The following is a 15501-nucleotide window of genomic DNA, read 5'->3' as shown; positions in this document are numbered from 1 at the left end:
CATGGAAACGTGGAACGACCAAGCCGGGCCTGTAGCCATATTCGCCCCCAACCGCTGGACCAAGCGCAACGAGACAATTTCTCCCATCCTTGTCACTACGGTGCGCTTTACCGAGCGCCTCTCTTCCGCCCCGGAGAATATGCAGTTTTGCTTTGCTTTGCCCTTCCTTCATGTTTCAAGGCCAGTATATTGCCAAACTGGGCAGGAACTTCCCTGGTCCGAGTCTATACTTGTCTCGTGAGCTGAGATGGATCCTCCGCGGAGGCTATACACACGCGCTAGCTGAGCCACTCCGTACTGGTTGGTTCTTGAAGCTGGAGGTAAAGCCCGAGGGCATTAATGCATGTCTGTTCGATGAAGCCCCGCTATCACTCATCTGAGATCCCAACCATCAACAGATACTAGTATCTAGTAATGCGGCTCCCTTGAGCCATATCATGCCGTGCGTGATATCTATGTGTGCTGATGCAAGTGATAGCATCCCGATCTGCCCTGCCAAGTCATTATTCCGTCCTTTTCCTACGCCTAATGTACACCACGGAAGCTTTCTGAAATACCACCCGTTGAGCCTTGCCCGTGATAACCTAATCTTGGGCCTTCGCACCACCCTCTTCGTCAGCCGACTCTGCAGCAGAATCAACCTTCTTCGCCTCCTCTGACCCTTCAGCATCTGGCTTGCTATCATCTTTGGCTTTAGTGTCGTCTTTTGATGGTTCATTTTCGTCGTCTTGGGCGTCCGAAGCACTGGCCTCAGCATTCTCAGTAGTCGCTGGCTCTGTGGCGGCATCTGTGTCTTTCTTTTCTTCTTCCTCGGTCGAGGTACCCGCTGCCTTCTCCTCGCCCGCGCCTTCCTTGGCTGCTTCAGTCGTGGGATCCTTGGCATCTGCTTGTGTTATCTCTGCAGCTTCAGCCTCGTCCTCGTCTTCGTCCTCGTCATCATCTTCGTCATCATCATCTTCGTTGTTATCTTCGATAGCCGTGACGTCCCCATCACTGTCGCCTTCCTCCTCTTCCTCGTCCTCCTGTGCCGATTCGAAGATTTGGGTGACTGGTCGCGCTTGAAGAACTGGACGCTCCTCTTCCTCCTCATTCTCCTCTACAACTGTTTGAACAGCCGTGGCTCCAACTGATGGCGAATGCCTATGTCGCTTAGTTGTTCCAGCTGTTGATAGTGAATGATCAGACATTCCGTCTGCCAGTGTGTTACTTGAAATCTCCGATGTCGAATCAGAGGGCTCTCGCTTCATAATCAGAGGTGGTGCTGACGGCTTGACCTCTGTTGATGGCTCAATGCCCTCGGCCTCAGGAGGGATGGTGTAGTTGTCCTCCGGTACCAGACCGTATACATCGCAGACCGTCTTATAGAATATGTATAGGCCTGTGCGCCCCTCGACCTTCCAAAATACTTCTCGGTGCGAGTACCATGCGTGCGCAAAGATTCTGTATACGCGCCTGAAGATGTTGGTCAACTGGCGCATTTGCGAGTGCTGCGTTGACGAGTCTGTGCCTAGCGCGAGCCGTGAAGGAAAGTGCTTGGGTGATGTGAGGGTGTTGGCCGCCCAGTCGAGCGTGTGGCAGCAGTAGTCGATGGCACAACATGACTTTGGCGGGTCGTGTACTGCGCAAAGGTACTGCCACTCGGAAGCGCGCATCTCGGGACACGTCAGGGACGAGCATGGTGGGTCGTCGGCGAAGAGGGCGGTAATGATGGAGTTGACCTTTTGTATGAGGAAGCGGCAGAGTTCGTATAGCCACAGCGTCCTGTCCACATTGGCGGGTGATTGTGCTATCTTCAATGCCATGTTTCTGTCTACTGGCACAGTGCCGTTCGAGCCGGCGGGGTGCGTAAGCGAGTGGTGGAGGGCTTTGAGGTGTTCTGTAAGTTGGAATGCCGAGTCAATCTGCGCATCTTGTCAGCCAGGCGCTATCTTTATTGGAGTATGCCTCGACGTACCTCTGATAACTCTACCAGCGGCGGCCCCTCTGCCATATCCTCCGCCTTGGTCCCCGGTCGTATTCTCCGTTCGGCGGCATGGTCGAGATTGCTGAAGAGCTTCTGCTGCTCTGGCGACGCGGATACCGGCGAGAGCTGGTCTTCTGGGATGGGCGGCGGGCTGGGAAGGCGCGGCGAAGCGGGCGACGTCATGTTTGCGGAATGATGGGTGGTAGTGAGTGAATTGCGATCACAGTAGACGTCTGGCGACAGGTAGGCGGGGCGGCGTGTGTTGTTGATACCTGGAGCTTGCGGATGCAGGGCATGGGCAGGGGTCTTGTCAACTAGGAAATACGCGACGGCGCTAGCTTCATCGCGCGTCAGTCGCGGTGGACCATTTTTCTACATGACTCTGCCACCCCACGACGTCATTGCCGTCTCTCTTGGCCTCCAAAATCCCGAAGTAGCTGCGATTAGGTAAGACGTTATGGGTGCATCGTGTACTTTAGGATTGCACATTCTTACGCACCTACCTCCAGATCATCTGTTCTAACTCATTCTAGAACTGTATCTTGACGCTCTGGCACCCCTCCTCGACATTCGAATCACTATCTAGGAACAGCTTGCCGGTCATGGATGGAAACGTATCAGACGATGAAGTCCCCACTCTAGTCCAACCAGAGACTAACACCAAAGTCCTCAACGACCAAGATGAGGAAATACCCAATCTTGTGGCGACCTCGGAGGAGGTACCCCAGAGTAAAGTGCCCATCACCATAGTTACAGGTTATCTTGGTGCGGGAAAGACGACTTTGCTCAACTATATTTTGACTGAGCAACATGGAAAGAAGATTGCCGTCATTCTGAATGAGTTCGGTGACTGTAAGCTCGCCTTCTACCAAGAATAAGACATCACCCTAACAGATGGCTTAGCAATTGACATCGAAAAACAACTCACTGTCTCCGACGCAAACTCTACATCCGCCCAACCCGCTCCCTTTGTGCCCCTCGCAAACGGCTGCATATGCTGCTCTGTAAAAGACATCGGCGTAGCAGCCATCGAGAACCTAATGGAGCAATCCGGCCTATTCGACTACATCCTGCTCGAAACAACCGGCCTAGCCGACCCCGGAAACATCGCACCAATGTTCTGGCTCGACGATGGCCTGGGCAGCAGCATCTTCCTCGACGGCATCGTCACCCTCGTCGACGCAAAGAACGTGCTAAAGAGCCTAGACGAAGGCCTCGGCGACGAGGAAAACATTGAAGAGAGGAAGAAAGCATCGCATGACGAACACGGCCCCCTACTTACAACAGCACACTTGCAAATCAGCCACGCAGACGTCATCATCATCAATAAAACCGACCTGGTCTCTGCGCAAGAACTCGAACAAGTCACCGAGCGAATCCGGTCGATCAACGGCCTCGCTCGCATCAAGACGACGACGAAAAGCCAAGTCCCGCAGCTTGAAGGACTGGTGTTGGACCTCCATGCCTACGATGAAGTCACAGACACAGATCTGCAATTCGCGAGTAAAGGACATAGCCACCTCGACCCCACAATCACCACTTCAACAATCTCCTTCCCGGCTTTAATCCGCGACCAAGTCGACAAGTTCGATCTCTTCCTCCGCACTATTCTATGGGAGGAGACGCTACCGAATGAAACTGCACACAAGCCTTTTGAGATCCATCGCTTGAAGGGACGCGTTCCGGTCAAGGACGGCAAGATACTTCTCACACAGGGTGTAAGGGCCATCTACGATACGAATGAGTTTGATGCCAAGCCCGAAGATGGGGCGCAGGAGTCGAAGTTGGTTTTGATTGGGAGGGCTGTGGATCAGGAGGCGTTTAGGCAGAGTTTGGTGGCTACGTTGGGTGGTGGGCAGTGATTGAGCCTTTGTGTTAAGAAAAATGAAGGGTGGCGCAGTCTGACGGCGTTGTGGATGTGCTGCAGATGCCGCAAATTAAAAGTGGGAAGAGCGAATCAAATAGATTGAGAAATTCTGCCTGGCAGATAAGGCATGGCATTGCTCAGCTTGACAGCTCAGTAGCCTTCTCGTCAGCGCTAAATATTGCGAGGCAGTGGCAGCCTTGTAGAGGACCACTACCCCGCGTTGCAACATTCCTTCAGACTTCGACACAATCAACTTCTACTGCACCGTCAGAATGCCTAAATACACTTACCAACCTCTCGACAAGCCAGATTCAGAATTCAGGCTCCTTCAAATCAGCAAAGATCCTCTCACCCATCAACCGCGATGCAGCTTACAGAGGTACAGCCTCACAGAATGTCCTGCCTATACCGCTCTATCATACACTTGGGGCGAACCGACGCCAACCCATAGCGTAGCCGTCGACAGATCGGACCTGGAAGTGCGCCAAAATCTCTTCGACTTCCTAAACGCCTACATTACTGAGGCCTGGGGCATGGACAATACCACAAGGCCAGTGTTCTATTGGATCGATCAGATATGCATCAACCAGGAGGATTTAATTGAGCGTAGCGATCAAGTTCGCGTGATGGACAAGATCTATAAGCAGGCGAAGATGGTGCTCATATGGTTAGGGTCCGAACCAATGATGATTGAGGCTGTGCGTCGACTGCAAGACAAGGAAGATTACGACGAGTGGGCTTTTGCTACTCTGGCATCCCACACGTACTTCTCACGGATATGGATCGTTCAGGAATTTGCGCTCAGCGTGAACCCACCTCTCTTTGTTTGCCTGGGGATTGAGCTAAGTTGCGATCGTGTACGCCGTACGAGTAGAGAGACACCGCCAATTTTACCGCCAGCTGTCTATTCAACCATTATATACGAACGTGGTCGAGAAAACCGTACTCTGAAAGATTGTATCCGGTTACACTGTGAGAAGCATTGCCATGATCCTCGCGACAAGGTCTACGGATTGTTAGGACTCACACCTGAAAGATGGCGAGTGCGTGTCGATTACACAAAAGAGGTTCTCGAGGTATACTTCGATGCGGTGGCGGCTCTGTTCGAAGAGTTATTCGACCACAAAGATCCAGAGTGTGTGTATTCAAAACGATCGACAGATACGGTCAATTTACGGAACTATCGCAACACGCTTATTATTCTAGCAAGAGCGATGGGTCTCTCCTGGAGATATCTTTGTGGTCTTCATCCATTCCTCGAATATATTCAAGCCGCATACTTGAACACCAAGATACGCAATGTCCAGTATACATATACGGGCCGCATATACACTAGGACATGGGCGCAATTACCTTCTGAACAAATCCCTGCGCCAGAAGAAGAAGTCGAGGTCAGTTGGGGATCCATCACAGCGACGAGGCGAAACCCGTTGATGCGCGACATTATCCCAGAGATGGGCTTGCAGTTGGCAGGTACGACTACGGAAAGTAAGGCTGAGCAGAGTGACGATTCTGTATCAGCTCGAGATCGCTGGTGGTGCCAGCATGAAGGTAAGATGCATTACTTTGATTGTTGGGTTTCTTGGTGAGTAGCGGAATCGTACCAAACAACAGGGAGAGAAGAACCACTCAGATAATGTCACGCTTTGTAGATTCTTTCGCTCATGCTCCTGTTACTTCATTACTTCTTGACTATCCCTGTATCTACACGAGATCAATCTCTATACCACTAGAAGCAACATTTATCCCACCATAGCGAAGAGAAAGAATGCAAACACCACATATATTCCCACAGCGTCATCGAAAGAACTCAAATGATTACAACCATCAATTTGCCACTAAAACTAATCTCAACCCCCAATCTCACCTCCTACTCAAAACCCTTCCTCCATAGGCGACGCTGCGCTTACACAATACCCTTCTCATTCCCCACAACATTCGTCTCATTCCCACTCGACGCATCGCCATGCAAGTACGCCGCAAGACCAATCTCATGATTAATCTCCGCCATGCGCTCCTGATCTTTGAGCGCCGCGCCCTCACTGCCAAAGATGGTGTCCATCTCCTCGAGCGTCAGCCGCTTGGTCTCAGGGACAAAGAACCAGATGAAAGCTGCTCCAAGCGTGGTTACGAGCCCGAAGAGGACGTATGTACCCCAGGTGATGTTTTCGAGCAGCTCGGGCGTGATTTGTCCGATGATGAAGTTGTTCATCCAGTTGGAGGAGCCGCCGAGGGCTGTGCCGTAGGGGCGCGTGGATAGGGGCCAGATTTCTATGAGGCGGAACGTTAGTACAGACTCAAAAGACAAGTGTCGAGCGAGTGGAGAGACAGCTTACCGGCGATCAAAATCCAAGCACAAGGACCCCAGGAGTAACCGAAATGGATGACAAACAACCAGACCATCACAACGGCTGCCCATCCCGCCGCACGATGGTTCCCAAAGTTTTCATAGTTCTTCGCGAGAATGACGGCGATGACGAAGTGGGAGAAGGCCATGCCGAGGGCTCCGACAGCGAGCACGGGTTTACGGCCGAGCTTGTCAATGTAAAGGACTGCGGGGATGGTGGCGAGGAACATGACGATGCCGACGACGCCTGTCGCGAGGAGGGATTGCGTGGTTCCTTCGAGACCGATTTGCTCGAAGATTTGAGGCGCGTAGTAGAGAACCTGGGAAAGGGAAAGTCAGCATAAGTTTCGAATGCAGAACATCAACGAGACCCGGTATTGTACGTACGGCGTTGATACCAGTCCACTGCTGAAAGAACATAGTGACAGTCGCGACAATAACCCTCTTGAACATAGCCTTTGTCTTGAAAAGCGAAGCAATAGCAACAAACTGGAGTTTGAAGATGTTCATAGTAGTCTGCTCGCGAAGATGCGGGAAAGCCTCAGCAACACTGCGCTTTTCGAACATGGACTGGGCCTTGATTTCCAGGAATTCCAACTCGATGAGCTCGTGGTCGGCGGGGAGATTACGGAGAGAGGCCAGGTTGCTCCTCGCTTCTTCTTCGCGTCCATGGTGTACCAGCCAACGTGGGGAGAATGGCATCCATACCATTCCGATGATCAGGACGAATGCTGGGACAAGCTGAAGGCAGATGGGTACGAGCCATGCCGCGTTGGATTGGGTCTCGAGCGTAGTGCCTCCGATGTAGTTGGTGCCGTAGTTGATCCAGAAACTGATCATGATGCCGAAGGTGATGGCAAGTTGTTGCAGTGCAACCAAAGCACCACGAACCTCACTGAGACGCATTAGCATGTTGATCAAGTATTAGGATATCTCTCTTTGGATACACTTACGGGGGCGCACATTCACTGTTGTACATAGGTACGATGACAGAAAGACCACCGACTCCGATACCACTAAGATTGATTAGCAAATGTTGAAGGGTTTGGGTTGATGTTTTACTAACGTGATGAAGCGACCAGCCAGAATCTCTTCATGACCACCGGAAATCGCAGTAATTTGAACCACAACACCGATGATGAAGATTGCTGTAGCGATCAAGATACCGTACTTGCGCGACATTGCCTCAGCAACAAAACCAGACATGACGGCTCCGAACCAGGCTCCGAGTTCCAGGATAGCGGTCAACCATCCCTTCTGTGTCGGGTTGTCAACGTAGCCGTCGGTTTCTGCTCAATGTAAGCGCAAGCTGATGGTGGAAGTCGCAAGTACGTACGTGCTCCGAAAGACGGCATAGCCAGAATTCCACTGAACATGCCCTGGTTGTATCCGTACAACACACCTCCAAGACAAGCGAACAAGGCGATCAGGAAGACCTTGCCGTTCTTCACAAGAGCCCTAGGACCACTGGCGCCCATCAGAGCCTGACGCCTTTGGAGCGCGGCATCAAAGCCAGATGCACCACCGCCGCCTCCAGCCATGATGAAGCTCGATTACCGATAATCGAAACGCTTGAAGAGTTTGGCGAAAGTCTTGAACAAAAGCCGTCTGAGTATTACCCCAGATTGCCAAAAAGCTTACGGTCCTTTACTCGGAGACCCCAGGCTTATGTATGGGGGGGCCACCGAAGCCCGCACCACCATGTGCATAATCATCCAGCACCCCGGTGGCCGTACCGCAGCACTGTGGGGAAACAGGCCTCCATACTCTTTCCAGATCATCGGTAATAACAGCTGTTTAACCCCTTAAGCATACCAAGAGGAAACGGCTGCTGGGCAGCATGTTAAAGACGGCTTGAAGAGCGCCAAGCCAAGGCTTCGAGCACACTAATTGGACACGGAAACCGATGTAAGCATCCACCATTCTTGGCAGTCATGTGCCGTTCGTGCTTCATCCGCCGCTGATGTCGTTCGGTTGCTGTGGGCCGGGTGCCAAGGGCCATCCGACTAAAGCTTTAGGCTAAATTGCTGTCATCAGTGAATTCGTAGCAGCGGAGCGCCGACTTGACGAGGCTCCGAGGAATCCTTAGACGGTTGCGACGGCAGTTTCGATAGCGCGATCGACTCGTGAGAGGTACGGACCATTGTTTCCACACGTGTAGCATCATCGACTTCCAGATGTGGTGGCAACCGAATCTTAGAAATCAGGTGTGAAGGCTAAAGGCGGAACGCTGATGCACGTAGAAGGCATACCGCGCTTGGCATGGCGCTCAACTGATCGCGAACAGCCAACCCGATGTCCGAGTTGTATAGCCATTCTGACGAAAGACTGGTCGAAGCAGGAAAGTGCTTTCCGATGAACAGTAGTCATGTTTCAGGCATCGATCTCCTAGAGCTGCAGCTTACGCGGAAGCAGTTCGCATGTAGTGGCGGAAGCCTTTGGTCTGGCACGGTTGGCAGGAGCGCGATCGACCCGCATTGGAACTTCGCGGAAAATTGATGAGAAGCCCATCAAAAATTTCCGGTTGTCGAGTTTGTCCATTCGATTCGAGTTGGGCGTCGTGGGTGCCCAAGTGGAGTGATGAGAGACGGAAGCCAAGAGTGCGGCCCCATAGGTATGGGGAAAGGGCCGTGGATGCCCCACGCGCGAAAACGCGTGCGACGCGCTTGCCAACAAACGTGACTTTACGACAACGACCAACTTCAACCCACGCTGCTAAACATCGAGCATCGGATCATACAAACATGGCGGTCTCAATATTCCAGCGGAAGCGCGACTTTATCTACCTCGTCTTCTTCCTCGTGCACCTGCCGGTGATGCTAGGTAAGTACCGAGAAGGAATATCAAGGCTGGAGGCTCTGTCATGCTGCAATAGCATAGCAAGATTACATACACGAGGGCCCGATCTTTTGAATCATTTCCTCTATCAGTCGTTCCGATGCTTCCGGACTTGATACATCAAACCACCACACACATGAATGGCCTGACCAATACTAACTCAACAACAGCCTTCGACTTGACAGCCTACTACCCAATCCAAATAAAGCCCCTCTGGATGTCGTCGCTCCGCGACTGGTACATATCCACATACGGCGACCGTTTCTTCTACAACGCCCCAGCCTGGTTCCCCGTCCTGACCTTCCTTGAACTTGTCTACCACCTCCCTCTCACTCTCTGGGCCATCCCTGCCTTGCTGCGTAACGATCCACGCGTTCCTCTCGCTCTGCTAGTCTTCGGTCTAGAGACGAGCTTGACGACGTTGGTTTGCCTCGCGGAGATGCTGAGTTGGGAGGAGTTGACGTCGGTGCAGAGGGGCGCGCAGGGGCTGGGTGGTATGTATGGAGGGTATCTGGCTGCTGGTACGTTCTTCGATTGGATTCTGGAAATTGCATGAGGGGAATGTAAGCTAATGCGATTAGGTATCTTCATGTCGCTGGACTGCTATGCGAGGCTTGATCAGATGATTGCGAAGCAACATCGAGGACTGGAGCCGGTGACGAAGAAGAAGTTGTAGAACCGCGGTACACTTGCGGGGGATACTCAAGGCTATGACGATAACTGTACCCAGCTGTCACTCGGTATACCCGGGAGTTTGGGTCGTGTACCGTTGCCTGAAGTTTAACATCGGACATGAGCGGTGCACTGCAATCTTTAGTGTAGAAGAGGAACAGCGGTGGTACGAAGTACGTAGTGCGCTATAGTCGATTAGCGATGGGTGCACACCAAGGCTTTCTTACCGAATGTAAACCAGGCGAAGAGACGAAACAAGAATAGAGAGGAAAGGGTCTGCTCGATTCAACTTTATCCACTAGACACGAAACTACACAATACGTCACTTCACTTGGGAACGGACACACGGGAGTGATTTAGTCATAGTTAGCATTTGAAAAGCACACTAGTCCTACACCCATCCGCCCAATTCTGACCTAATGATACAGTACAGTAGCGTCGTTATACCCAAGCGCCACGTGCTCCAGCAGCATTGGACGCACCATTCCCGCAATACCGATCCCAAAGTGTGTGTCTACCGTAACGCCACACCCGTAACAGCCCTATAACATATACCAACCGCCGGTCATAATCGTAATCCCTGTAGCCTTCATACGTATCCCAACGCCATAATAACACACAAAAAACACAGCACAAACATGCCAGCGAACAGACGTTATCTCAACACCCAAACGACAATAGAAACGCAAGGAAAGAGATGTGAGGGGTAAAGCCTCGTACGACACGTCCGTTTTCGTGGACAGCGCTGATTGGAGGACATGCCACTGCAATCTACCGTAAACAGCATCTGACGAGTTTTGTCCGGCTTCTTGAGCGACTCGACAATATCGGTAGTAAGACAGCGAGGGTGTACAGACTGCACAACAGACTGGTTGAGGGAACCATTGTAACACATGGCATATGCGACTGGTTATGGACCGCATATATCGGTCGGCTGCACATGTGTTATCGTGTTATGCGTCTGATGTGGTACAAGGCCTTGGTGGGTTCGTCTCGGTAGGACTTGGTCGTGTCAACGTCGAGGATTGGCCGGGCTACGTTGAGATGCGCGGAGGTGTTACTATTGAAGGGTGGAGAGAAGTAACTTTTGCGAGACAGAAAAGGATCGTTTTAGAAGACGCAGGAATAGATATGGAAAGCAAAAACAACCCAGGAAACGCTGCTATTTTTTTTTTGTATGTTAGTAGAATATTTTGACGATCTTCTCATCGGCCTGCTCTTCAGCCAGCATCCATAGCACGTTGACCTTTTTGGCCGTACCGCATCTCTCTTCGAAATCGTCACCTAGCTTCATTATGCAGCTAAAAGCCAGACTCCATCCGTTGACACCAGCGGCGTAAAAGGTCTCTGCAACTGCAGCCTCGCGGCTACCACACTTGACAAGCTTGTAGATCTGGCGGCCGTTGAAGTGGGCGCCGTGAATGAAAGGATCGGCTGCTTGGCAGGTACTGAAGACTAGACAGTAGACGAGAGGTGTGCTTTCAAGTGCTTCTGACTTGGCCTCAGTACATTGGTGGCATGTCCCGGTGTCGTAGCCATCATCCACAGGATGATCAGCAACACACTCGAAGATGTCGTCGTCGGTCGGTGTCGTCATGGCAGCTGATGCCCATACTTTTGGCGTCTCAAGACTCACTGGTCTGGCATTGTGTAGAGGGAGTAGTTCACCCGGTGCCCGTCGGTTTGCCTCGAGTGTCTTGACACTCCTAAGAAGCGCTTTGGTAGGCTTCTCATACCAAATCTCAGAGCTTCCGTACTTGATGAGCCATTCATACTCCTTGTAGTCTGCTGCACTAGCCGGATGAAGTGTCATGAAGACATTGCGTCTGAAGGGCCCGATGCGGATTACGCGGCTGGCGAAGTCGGAGATGGACTCGTTGGAGTATTGCACTTGGATGAACTGGTTCGGAGTATGCACTTCTTCTCCTGCACTGTATGGGTTCATGGTCAATGCGGGTGGAGGGCCGGGTGGCGGGGGCGGGGGCTAGTATTGATCAGCAATGCATTGATCTGACCGCGTTCTGAACGTACTGGGGGAGGAAGTGCTGAGGTCATCATCGGAACGTTCATGAAGTCAGGTAAGCCTGGTGGAGGTGGAGGCTGCTAATGTCAGCTTACGATCATTCCGCAATAGGTATATGGTAGATCGCATACAGGAGGTGGAGGAGGCGGCGGCTAAGATACACAGTCAGATCAAGTTCTCGTTCTCTGGTATGGTTTCAAACTTACTGGATGAGTTATCTGAGAGCCACATCTTCCAGGGCCAAAGTGACAATCCATCGGCGGCGGCGGTGGTGGTGGTGGAGGTGGAGGGGGAGGGGGAAATGAAGCAGCTTGTCCTGCATCTAATTCTCCCAGACTCCTTTCCTCATGCTCTGTCATATCTTCACTCTGTGATTCCGAACCGAGAGACCAATCCGAGTCTTGACGTTGTCGTGATGACCCAAACTCAGTCGTCGGCTCTTTCATATCCTTCTCTATTGGTATTGATGGAAGACTGCGTTCGGAAGAGCCTTGTTCAATTGGAGAGGAAGTCGTTCCTAGACCAGGACGAGCGTCTTGTTGATAGGGATTGAGGTTTGCTTGTTTGTCGTTTGGTCTAGAGTTCGGAAGCGGTCGGGATGACGAAAGAATTGGTATTGAGGGTGGGTGCTCAACAAAGACAATCTCGTCTGATTCCATCACGTAGAGCTATGGCTTCAGAAATGAGACTGATAGCTGAAGGAGGAAACAGTTCTGGTATTTATGAAGGAGGCCGTTGTACGGTATCAGTCGAGGACACGCGCGAATGACAAAGCTGGTTGTGTAACTGAACTAAACGACCCGGAGTTCGGGAAGCTGAACGTAAGTAATGTGCGCGAGCCAGAGTAGACAAATTCGTGGTGAAATTGTGTTGTGTGCCTTGGAAAAAGCAAGCAAGGCGTAGGTAGATAATTAATGTGCCTAGTGTCTCGTGGACCAGAATCGGTCGCTGCGCGTCAAGTCGGCTGGCTCTACAGCCCTTGCAGAAGAATCGGCGATTGAAAGAATCCCGAATATTGCTTCATGCCAGGTATGTGGCGTCGACCAATTCGCCAAAGTTTGACCTACACAGGTAGCACCGCAATTGCACACGTACGACTTCAGCACAGACCGCTTAGACTATGCCCTCGAGGCCACATCTGTCTATTCCCATTGATTTGATGCCCCAGAAGCAAGGCCAGAACAGTGCTGTACAATGTTACGCAGAGACGCGAGGCTTCGTTTAAGATAATCCTGTATGGCCCTGTCGTCGGTTGCCTCACTTCGGGTGACTCTGTAATACCTAACTTTATCTTGGGCCATACCCGGCTGTATGTTCGCTAGCAAGGGAACCGAAGCCGGCTAGTATATCTGCAGCTAAGACAGCGTAAGTATGATAATCGTGTACAGAACAAGGCTCGTTAGCACTCGAGCGAAACCCGAGCCAATAACCACAGAATTGGAATGAAGCGGCCCTTTACAGCCACTCAACTCTTCTGCGGGTCCGCACGCATGCTTGGAAGAACACGTGATGAGTATTAGCATATTCGAATCTACCTGGTGAAGTAAGTAAGAATACCTGGGGATAATGAGATTTCCCCTTCTCGAAAGAAGCGGTGAAGAGATAGTCCTCTTCTACTATCTTGTAGAAACAAGAAGCTGTCTGATAGGCTGGCTACGAATTAACCTCGAGGGTATTTGATGCTTGGAAGTCAAGCCATGCATCTCGGTTCGTTGCGTAGCGTCGTGATGCATCTTATCCGTCCTGTAGAATGCAATCCCGATACCTGGGTCGGCTAGATACAGAAGAGGGGCCGATTGTGGTCGGTGCGCTCTTCGGGATCTCATCATCTTATGGACCAGAAAATCGTAGATCGATAGCGGTCCATGGGTGACAAGAAGCTCGCCCAAGAGAGGAATGTGCGCGATTGCCCTTCACCTTCGCACGATTGATGCCCAGCCGCCCTTGCAAACTTTCCATGGATGGTCATGCATACGCCGACAGCCACATGCAGTCCAGGTCACACCGCAGTGTCGCTTCCTGATGCTAGTTGCTGTCACCACGTCGATGACTCGATGTGAGAGAGAACCCGCAGGTAACTGCGTGGAGCTCCGATGAACGTAGTCCTGGTGAATTCTCTGTATCTCGGCATGCAAATGTGGGAGCAGGCTACTCATTGCATGCAGGTACCAGTTGCTAGCCGAGGCAAGGCTGGGATCCTCGAGGCTGACAGCAAACGAGTATTGTTTGCGATCTTCCAGGCACCAGTGCAGGTTTACAAACCCCTAAGTTCGAGGTCCAGTCAGGATTCCCTTGCGACAGTCTTAGAATTCTATCCTGCCTTGGTACAGTTGTGACTGAAGCCGCAAGTCTTCTGTCCAGGATGGTATTGCCCAGGGCCAGGAAAAGGCTTGACGAAGTGTAGCCTGAAGTGATCCAGGAGGTCCAGATCCCCGTTTAGGCCTCCAGGCAGATATCCGGCCAAGCTTGCAAAGCAAACCGACAAGGAAGTAAACCAAAGAAGAGAGAGAGAGAGAGCCAGACAGTAGGTAGGATTGCGAGTGACTTTATAGACATGGATCCCTGACATCCAAAAAGATCAGGAGATCATGGAGACGCTCGAGAGGCAGTACGGGAAGAGAATGAAGCTAACGAAAGTCGAGAACGAATAGAGTGAGGCGCATATATGTGAGGCATAGCGATCTTCATGCTGGGCATGCTCGATTGGGCAAGAACGAACGACGGCGAAGATCGTCGAGAGTATACCGTACCGCGTAATAGAGGTTTTAAGAATACGTAATGTTACAATACTATTATTAAATAGCTATCTAATAAGTGTTTATAAATATTAAAAAATATTAGAAGGCTATTACTAAGTATTAGATATTATTAATTAATATATGTCTAGATTACTAATAGATATTAAGATAAAATAAATACTATAATTATGTTAAAAGCGTTATATATCTAGTCTTAATATATATTATAGTAAATATATAGTAATTAGCTATTAATTATAATATATTTTAACACGCGTTATATATTATAGCTACTAAGATTTATCTATAATAGTTAGATATTATCTATATATTAAGAGGCTATTAATATAATATTAGCCTTTAAAATATCTTAGTACCTATTATATATTATAATTACGTTAGTAATTAACTATAACGTATACTAGGCTATAGAAATATATTATAATATAATAGCTATTATACTTTAACTAGTTAATATTATAGCTTAAGTATAAAGATATCTTAATATAGCTCTAATCTACTAGCTACTAAGAGTTATATATTAACTTCTATATTTTAGTCTACCTAGAGTATTACTATATTCTATAATTATCTATTATATATATATTATAGCGTAATCTACTAGACGCTTTACTATAGTAATTAATCTATTAATTTAACTTCTAGTTAGCTATACTTCTTCTCTAGATATTTACTATATAATATAGCTTATCTTAAGTTTTTTTTAAGTAGTAGCTAAGAGATAGAGTAAAGACCTAATAGCCTACTATAAAAGTAGTTTCTAGACTATCTCTATATACTAACTTTACATTCTAAGTACTTAAATTCTAGATTAGTTTACTAAGAACTTTATAGTTTAGTAGAATATATTAATTAAATAAGTAGTACTTAATATAAATAAGCCTAGTAAAGTTTAGTATTCTATCTCTTATAATATAGCCTTATAGCTATATTTCTAAAGTAAATAGGTATTATATAGTAGAAAAGAACTAAAAAGTAAAGTAGAATATCTGCTTAGAGAAATAGTAATAAGAAGTAACTACCTATATATAC

General features: G+C 49.6%; 5 protein-coding genes across 5 annotated transcripts; 2 read left to right on the top strand and 3 right to left on the bottom strand.

Annotated features, from left to right (window-relative positions):
* Positions 1 to 584: 584 nt before the first annotated feature.
* Positions 585 to 2146, bottom strand: J4E78_008843 (uncharacterized protein; the record flags this gene model as incomplete). Its single annotated transcript, XM_049369443.1, has 2 exons — positions 585 to 1901; positions 1955 to 2146. The coding sequence occupies 2 exons, from the start codon at positions 2144 to 2146 to the stop codon at positions 585 to 587; spliced, it is 1509 nt and encodes a 502-aa protein (XP_049218767.1).
* A 419-nt stretch (positions 2147 to 2565) lies between these two features.
* Positions 2566 to 3825, top strand: J4E78_008842 (uncharacterized protein; the record flags this gene model as incomplete). The annotated part of the gene is made up of 2 exons (XM_049369442.1): positions 2566 to 2815; positions 2867 to 3825. 2 exons carry the CDS (start codon positions 2566 to 2568, stop codon positions 3823 to 3825), a joined length of 1209 nt encoding a protein of 402 aa, XP_049218766.1.
* Positions 3826 to 5736: 1911 nt separating this feature from the next.
* On the bottom strand, positions 5737 to 7718 carry J4E78_008841 (uncharacterized protein; the record flags this gene model as incomplete). The annotated part of the gene is made up of 6 exons (XM_049369441.1): positions 5737 to 6101; positions 6167 to 6497; positions 6565 to 7072; positions 7131 to 7193; positions 7244 to 7466; positions 7514 to 7718. The coding sequence occupies 6 exons, from the start codon at positions 7716 to 7718 to the stop codon at positions 5737 to 5739; spliced, it is 1695 nt and encodes a 564-aa protein (XP_049218765.1).
* Positions 7719 to 8921: 1203 nt separating this feature from the next.
* On the top strand, positions 8922 to 9691 carry J4E78_008840 (uncharacterized protein; the record flags this gene model as incomplete). Its single annotated transcript, XM_049369440.1, has 3 exons — positions 8922 to 9000; positions 9186 to 9536; positions 9597 to 9691. The coding sequence occupies 3 exons, from the start codon at positions 8922 to 8924 to the stop codon at positions 9689 to 9691; spliced, it is 525 nt and encodes a 174-aa protein (XP_049218764.1).
* Positions 9692 to 10867: 1176 nt separating this feature from the next.
* On the bottom strand, positions 10868 to 11632 carry J4E78_008839 (uncharacterized protein; the record flags this gene model as incomplete). The annotated part of the gene is made up of 1 exon (XM_049369439.1): positions 10868 to 11632. One exon carries the CDS (start codon positions 11630 to 11632, stop codon positions 10868 to 10870), a length of 765 nt encoding a protein of 254 aa, XP_049218763.1.
* Positions 11633 to 15501: the final 3869 nt, after the last annotated feature.

Source organism: Alternaria triticimaculans, assembly GCF_023758025.1.
Source record: "Alternaria triticimaculans strain BMP 0046 chromosome Unknown scaffold_17, whole genome shotgun sequence".
NCBI lineage: Eukaryota > Fungi > Ascomycota > Dothideomycetes > Pleosporales > Pleosporaceae > Alternaria > Alternaria triticimaculans.
The sequence above is the reverse complement of the archived record's forward strand: the minus strand, read 5'-3'. Positions and strand labels throughout refer to the sequence as shown.